This window comes from Meles meles, chromosome 11 (assembly GCF_922984935.1).
Source record: "Meles meles chromosome 11, mMelMel3.1 paternal haplotype, whole genome shotgun sequence".
NCBI lineage: Eukaryota > Metazoa > Chordata > Mammalia > Carnivora > Mustelidae > Meles > Meles meles.
Window position 1 is genome coordinate 66,116,914 of NC_060076.1, and position 8,615 is coordinate 66,125,528.

Below are 8,615 nucleotides of genomic sequence, written 5' to 3' on the forward strand. Positions count from 1 at the left end.
GAAATCAGCCTGAGATCAGAATTATACACGTCTGGATCTCTACTGGAGCAGAAGACGCCAGTGGCAGGTAAAGCAGACTGGGAGCATCGGACTGATATCGGAAGATAAACAAAAGGGGGAGGGAGCCACCAGAGGTGACTGATTGGAAAGTAATACCCCAACACGAGAGTGCTCTGCGTCTGGGGACCAGCATTAACTTGGAGTCTGGTTGAAAGCACTCAAAAAACAAACAGCAAAGGATCGCAGGGGGTAATAGTGGGAACCTGGGCGGTTAGGGTCAGGGACCTAAGTCCCCAGACCCAGGACAGCCTCCCCTGGCGCGGAGCCAGAGAGAGTGCGGCGGAGAAATCAGGTCTCTGTCCCTGAGCCGCCAGTGCACCTGAATGCCAGCGCGCCCGAGAACGAGTGGGGTCTGGCTTCCGTGAGGGGCTGGGAGCCTGGCCAGACGGCAATCCTGAAACAAGCGCGTCCCACACCCTCCCTTGGGGTAGGTGCTCATAGGCGCTAGCCTGGAGCTCTGGCAGCTAGAAAAACCAGACATTCCCAGCCCGGGACAGCGGGAAAATCTCAGTGTGCGATCTCTGCTCGGAACCTCTCTGGCGGTCTGGAGCTGCCTAGACAGCCACCGCTGCCCTGGTTTTGGGTACAAGGAGGAGCTCCTGCATCCCCAGGGACAGTGACTCAGAACCGACTCTGCCAGCAGCTTTTGCAAAACAGTCTGAGGCTTCTCTCTGAGAGGGAGGTTGGGGTGCTGTTTGCTCTCCTCTAAACCTCCAAAAACCATCAAAAGCTGTCAAGGCCAGAGAAAGCAGATGAAAGAACATAAAAACCCCCAGAGAACAAAAGGCTGAAAAAAACAGTTTCCTGAAAAAAAAAAAAGAGCTCACCCCTTGAGGAGAGCGGGAGGACCTAACTCAGGGAACATCATTGTCTGAAAACCCACGTGGCAGGCCCCTCCCCCAGAAAACCAACCAGGAAGGAAGAAAAAAAAAAAAAAGACTACAAGAGAACAACCACCACTACTTCATAAATACAACTTTTATTTTTAACTCTTTACCAATATTCTGGTTCTTTTTTTTTATACATACAGATAATTTTTTAACCTATTTACCATCACACTGAGATGTCCAGTACATCGAATTCTTTAATAGCCTTCTAACCTGAACTTTTTGATACACACACCCGTGTTTTTCTTTTGTTTTTCTATTTTTTTAATTCTTTTTAAATTTTAACTTAGTTTAGTCTAGTTTATTCTTTTTTAATTTTTATTTTCTACTATACATATAGAGTTAAACTTCAAGGTAATCCCCTTTCCCCAATCAATGCTACCCCTATAGGCAAACCAGTTTCTAATCCCCCTGTAACTTAGGAAAGTTGAGTCCCTTAACAAAAACATCAAGATACCTTCAGGAAGAATCAAAATAACCTTCGTCACCCACACTGAGAATCTATAACCATTCTCCCAATTTTTCCTTCTGTCAGTGTTTCTGTGAATTTGTGTTTGTCCTGATAATATATAAATCTTATACTTGGGGTTCTTTCTGATGAGGTTCTTCCCTTTTTTTTTTGCTTATATATACATATTTTTTTCTCTTGTCATATACTTTTATCACTCTTTTTGTCTGTCTGTTTTTGTTTGTATACTCCACAAATCTTACCTTGTGGCCCATTTGGGCTGAGCCTTCTCTTTTATCTTCCCTTTTTTTCCTATCTCTCTCTCTCTTTTTTTTTTCCTTTTTTCTTTCCCCTTTTTTTTCTTTCTTCTTCTCTATTTCTTTTTCTTTTCTTTTTTCTCTCATTTGGGTGGGGAATCCCGATTGCACAGAAGCGTTCCAGGGTGCACATTGACTGCACCACAATCGATAAGTCCAGCTGCATCTGTTTAGTCATCTTTTACCAAAATGACTAGGAGGAGGAATACCCAACAGAAGAAAAATACAGAGGATGGGCCTTCTGCAACAGAGCTAATGGCTATCGACATAGACAATATGTCAGAAAAGGAATTCAGACTAACAATTATCCAGGCAATAGCTAGGTTGGAGAAAGCCATGGATGACCAAACAGAATTGATTAGGGCAGAACTGAAAGCCACCAGGGATGATGTTCACAATGTTAGGGCAGAACTGAAAGCCACCAGGGATGATGTTCAAAATGCTCTCAATGAGTTCCAATCCAATCTAAATTCTCTAAAAGCTAGGGTAACTGAGACAGAAGATAGAATTAGTGATCTGGAGGACAAACAGATAGAGAGAAAGGATCAGGAGGAAGCCTGGAACAAACAGCTCAGAAGCCACGAAAACAGAATCAGGGAAATAAACGATGCCATGAAACGTTCCAATGTCAGAATTATTGGAATCCCTGAAGGGGAAGAAAAAGAAAGAATTCTAGAAGATATAGTGGAAGAAGTTGTCTATGAAAATTTTCCCAATCTCATGAATGGAAACAAAGTTCATGTACTAGAGGCAGAAAGATTTCCTCCCAAGATCTTAGATTCTCGAAAGTCCTCACGGCACCTTATAGTTAGAATGGGGAATTATGTTTCAAGAGAGACCCTCTTAAAAGCAGCTAGGACAAAGAAGCTTCTTACATACAGAGGAAAGCCCATTAGAATAACGTCAGACCTTTCCACAGAGACCTGGAAAGCCAGGAAGGGCTGGCAAAATATATTCAGAGTACTAAATGAGAAGAACATGCAACCAAGAATACTCTATCCAGCAAGACTGACATTTAAAATGGATAGAGAGATAGTTTCCAAGACCGGCAAGGCTTAAAAGACTATGCAACCACCAAGCCGACACTGCAGGAAATATTAAGGGGGGTCCTATAAAAGAGAAAAAATCCTAAGAATATCATTGAACAGAAATATAGAAACAATCTATAGACAGAAAGACTTCAAAGGCAACACGATGTCAATAAAAACCTATCTCTCAATAATCACTCTCAATGTGAATGGCCTAAATGCGCCCATAAAATGACACAGGGTTGCAGATTGGATAAAACGACAGGACCCATCCATATGTTGTCTACAAGAGACCCATTTTGAACCTAAGGATACACCCAGACTGAAAGTGAAGGGATGGAGAAGCATCTTTCATGCCAATGGGCCTCAAAAGAAGGCCGGGGTAGCGATTCTCATATCAGATAAATTAGATTTTAAACTAAAGACTGTAGTCAGAGATACAGAAGGACACTACATAATTCTTAAAAGGACTATCCGCCAAGACGATCTAACAATTGTGAATATCTATGCCCCCAATATGGGAGCACCCAATTACATAAGAAAACTATTAATCAAGATAAAGAGTCATATTGATATGAATACAATAATAGTAGGAGATCTTAATACGCCTCTCTCAGAAATAGACAGATCATTGAAGCAGAAAATTAATAAAGAAATAAGAGCATTGAAGGAAACATTGGACCAGATGGACCTCATAGACATATACAGAACATTTCACCCTAAAACAACAGAATACTCATTCTTCTCAAGTGCACACGGACCCTTCTCCAGAATAGACCACATACTGGGTCACAAAGCAGGACTCAACCGATACCAAAAGACTGACATTATTCCCTGCCTATTCTCCGATCACAATGCTTTGAAACTGGAGCTCAATCACAAGGAAAAGTTCAGAAGGAACTCAAACACCTGGAAGCTAAAGACCACCTTGCTTAAGAATGCTTGGATCAACCAGGAGATCAAAGAGGAACTTAAACAATTCATGGAAACCAATGAGAATGAAGACACCTCGGTCCAAAACCTATGGGATACAGCAAAGGCGGTTCTAAGGGGGAAATACATAGCCATCCAAGCCTCCCTCAAAAACATTGAAAAATCCAGAATACACCAGCTGTCTCTACACCTTAAAGAACTGGAGAATCAACAACAAATCAAACCAACTCCACATGCAAGAAGGGAAATAATCAAGATTAGAGCAGAGATCAATGAGGTAGAAACGAGAGATACAGTAGAACGTATCAATGAAACTAGAAGCTGGTTTTTTTTTTGTTTGTTTTTTTTTTTTCAAAGTAAAAGCAATGGAGTTTATTTCAGTGAAATTAAATTACATATATTAAGCTCCCATATCCCCCAACCTGTAGAAAAGTTCCTCTCAGTGAGAAATCATTTATTTTAATGGCAAAATTTTTTACATATCAGTAAAATCTGTTATATTTAAAACTATGTATACAGTACATTTCTGGCAAAAACCTTATACATCTTTCAGTTGTCAAGACAAAGTAAAAATATGGTTGCAGAAAATCACAAAAAATATAAATTGCTGAAAAGATAATAAAAAAAGATTAAAAATCATTTGCATTGACTCCCTTTATCTTTAGTTACTAAGAATTTTCAAACTACAAATTTTTGAAAGTTCTGATGCAACCTTGACATATTCAACCAAAAGTTGTCATTTCAAATATCCCAGCTTAAAAAAGAATTTACTGCAATAATCTGTGTGTTTATCATACTATTTGTACAAGTGCAATATTTAAATATCTTCAAAATAAAATTCAGTAACTAAAAGGAATCACAATAACTTAACAAGAAGCAAAGTTTACAAAATTAACAATTTTTGGAAGGTCCTATTTAATTGGTTCCTCCTTTTGTTCTCCCGAACTCCCCTCAACAGCTTATAGAGACATTATGAAGATGCCTTAGTTCTATATACAAATCTGTAACTTTAAAAATACAGTCTTCTGTTAACATCAGGAACATAATGCTGCATTTTACAGACCCTACATTAAGCCAATATTCCCCAAAACATGGGGCCACATACAAGTTATAAATACACTTGTGAACTTATTGTTTAAGTTGAACTCTTATTAGTTTATACAGCTTTCAGATTCTAAGTTGAATAGAGAAGCCCTGGACAAAAAGAAACAAGATTTTTCTTTTGAATTAAGTGCATGTTTCTAGGGGCGCTGGAACCAAATCTACGACAGTTAAGTATGTAGCTATCAAGACACTTGAGTACATTACTGTCTGAATACAAAGGTGCTCATTGTATTTGACAAAAACATTTCTATAATACAAAGGTATGAAATGAGAAATAAGATAGCTCTTTTGAAATGGAAAAATGATCGATACCAAAAAAATCAATACCTTGAAGTTAAAATAGTATAAGGCAATTATGGGTGATACAGTATTTTTTTTTATTAGCATACACAGGACACCAATTTTAACTGATATGACTTTTAAATTTTCATTTACAACTATTACGGGATGCTACTAGGAAAAAGGAAAGAGCAAGGAAAAGAAAATATAGAGATCTTACAAAGATTATTTAACCATCTTTAGGCAGTTCCCATAATGCTACTTTTTAAAAAGTGATTAAAATCCAAAACGTATGTGACCATTTACAAGCACTAACCAATCTGTTCCATATTATACTGAAATAATAATGTCCTATCTGACTAAGGAGACAAAACCAAATGCAATGTGTAAACTTTGACTGAATCCTGGTTTGAAATAATGAACTATATAAGAAATTTGGAGGGCAACTGGGGCATGGTTAGATGGCATTAGGGAATTACTAATTTTATGTTTTAGGAAAATGTCATTATTTTTAGGAAATGCTTAAAATGTTGAGGGTGATTATGTCAGCAACAGCCAAGTGGTTCAGGGGGAAAAAGCATACACACACACACACACACACACACACACACACACACACATATATACACAACTATATCTATATACAGATATAGATATAAACCAAACATGGCAAAACGTTGACTAATGTGGAATCTAAGTGGTAGATACACATGTGATCACCCTACAGCCTTTCAGTTTTTCTGTTGTTAAAAATGTTCACAATAAAATTTGGGAGAAAAAGTCATATCTGAGCATTTAAACAGTTTGTAAGATATGTTCTTTCTGTGTGCTAAATCAATTTAAAACATAATTGAATGACTAGAAACTTTTTATATACATTCAATACTGACATGAGCAGCGAACTTTGTGAGATTGACAAAAACATGATTTATAGTATATGCAACTCAGCTCTTGTGACAAAAAGAGATTTATATACAGAATATAGTAAGACAAACTAAGATTTACGTTAGTGCCTAGAGTATCTGAATATATAAGTTCTGTGCATTTCTGGACTTACCAAGCTAAAGAGAAAATTTTAATTGTGTCTAATATCTTTGATGTGCTCACCAGATACTAAAGAATATTAAGGGAAGAGATACGGAATAGTCATCCAGACTGTCACTACTGTTAGAAGACAGTTGCTATTTAAGAAGATAAGGAGCCCCCAAAACAAAATCACCTATAAAGATCTCTGGGGATTCTAGGCAAATATTTATTGAATAAATTTATGAAGCAGTTATATAACATATCAACACGTAATAATATATGAAGGCCTTTATGGTAAATTAATATTCTACAAAGCCCTGTGTACACTAAATATAAAATAGCCAAATATCAAGTGAGCCTGAGAGACCTATAATTCATTGTGAATATTACATTATGCTATATGCCTACTGAACAATGAACAAAATTATCTTAATTCATTTTTGCACATTAGGCTTTTAACTATTAATCATATTCCAATTCCTGTGCAAACTGCATTCCAAAAGGCCAATCCTCAGTTATAATTAGGTATAACTTGATTATATATGGAAGCATTTGGCTATTATTTATTATGCATGCTTATTGCTATCAAAGAAATAAGCAAAGTTTTAGGTTTACTGTGCAAGAATTTTAATTAGATTTGCACACATCTCAAAAAATTCTATTGTGTGACTTCCAGGTCTTGGAGTTAAGTCAACAGGAGAAGAGTCAAGTGAGGTCATAGATGAGGTAAGAGAAGCTTCTGAGGATTTTCCTTGAGCCTCAGCATCTGAATCATTCCTTTGGCAAGATCGATAGTTGCTTACGGATCCCGATCTCTGTGGAGTAGAAGTCCCTGATTTGGCTTCAGTAATTTCATCGTCAATACTACGGAAATCCAGTAAGTACGTTCTACTGTCCACTTGGTATAACTGCAGGCTCATTTTGGAGTATGTACTTGTCACAGGATTCTTCCTTCGAACACGCAAATAATAGGGGTTTACAACCTTCCATTCATAATCCAGCTGTTTAATTGCTCTACAAACTTCTGCCATGATATCATTCAGTCGACTTTGACTTCTAATTCCCAAATGCCATTTTGCTTTCCTTACACCCTGATGTTTGGATTTCTGTGGATTTAATTCATCAAGGGTGTGGCGTGCCCTTGGTGTTTCAGCAACCAAGAATGGTACTCTTTCAGGATGGGGCCGAGTCAAATGGTGATCATCAAGAAAAGAATCAGGTGGGCTTGTTGCCAAGTAAAAATCTTTGGCCTCATTCATTATTCTCCTGTTATCTATTATGAGGTAGTAGGCAACTGCCAAAGGGTCCTGGTGATTTCTGTTATAAAGGCAGCTGAGAACCTCCTCTTCTGAACACTCAAATTTTTCACATACTTCTTTTAAGGCTTCATCATCAATCATGGTTGAACTATATGATGGATCCTCAGGAAAAAGATATTTTGGAAGGTCTTGTTTAAACCATTCATGTTCCCTGATATCTTTGATTGTGGCCCTCTTCATGGGATCCACCTGTAGCATATGTTTCAAAAGGCTAATCACAGACGGATTTAAATACTGAGGGGTGTAAAAGATCCCATCACATATCTTCTTAAAAAGAGTCGGCACATGATCATCATCAAACGGAAGCGTTCCACATAATAAAGCATAGAGAATAACCCCACTGCTCCATATATCCACCTCTGGACCTGCATACAATCTTCCTGAAATTACTTCTGGGGCAGCATAATTGGGTGAGCCACAACTTGTTCTTAAAAATTCACCATCTGACATCATGTTTGAAAGACCAAAATCAGCTATCTTGGCATTCATGTGTGCATCAAGCAGGACATTTTCAGGCTTCAAATCTCTATGGACCACCATATGCCTGTGACAGTAATCCACACCAGAAAGGATCTGTTGAAACAGGCACCGACTTTCTTTTTCATCCAGCCTTCCATTTTTACAGATATAATCAAATAGCTCTCCTCCTGAGACATATTCCATCACCATGAAAATATGAGATGGTGTACTGATGACCTGGTACAGTTTAATTATATGAGGATGCCTGAAAAGCTTGAGGTTCTGAATTTCTCTGCGGATTTTTCCTACCACATCAAGGCTTCGAATCTTCTGTCGATTCAGTATCTTCACAGCAACTTTATGCCCAGTCAATTCATGTTTGCCAACCTTCACTTTGCCGAAGGTGCCGACCCCCAGCGTGTCCCCCAGGATGTAGTGGCCGATCTTCACCCGCCCGTCGTGTTTCTGCTTCTCGGCTGTCACCATCTTTCTCCAGGAACTGAGTCTGCTAGAAGCTGGTTTTTTGAAAGAATCAATAAGATTGATAAACCATTGGCCACACTAATCCAAAAGAAAAGAGAGAAAGCCCAAATTAATAAAATGATGAATGAAAAGGGAGAGATCACAACTAACACCAAGGAAATAGAAACAATCATCAGAAATTATTACCAACAGTTATATGCCAATAAGCTAAGCAACCTAGATGAAATGGATGCATTCCTGGAAAGCTACAAACTCCCAAAATTGAACCAGGA

The 8,615-nt window shown here is 38.1% G+C and overlaps 1 protein-coding gene across 1 annotated transcript; it reads right to left on the minus strand.

Moving 5' to 3' along the window:
- Positions 1–4,030: 4,030 nt before the first annotated feature.
- On the minus strand, positions 4,031–8,361 carry LOC123953524 (5'-AMP-activated protein kinase catalytic subunit alpha-1-like). Its single transcript, XM_046023853.1, has one exon. It carries the CDS (start codon positions 8,344–8,346, stop codon positions 6,694–6,696), a length of 1,653 nt encoding a protein of 550 aa, XP_045879809.1. The 5' UTR covers positions 8,347–8,361; the 3' UTR covers positions 4,031–6,693.
- Between the last annotated feature and the right edge of the window lie 254 nt (positions 8,362–8,615).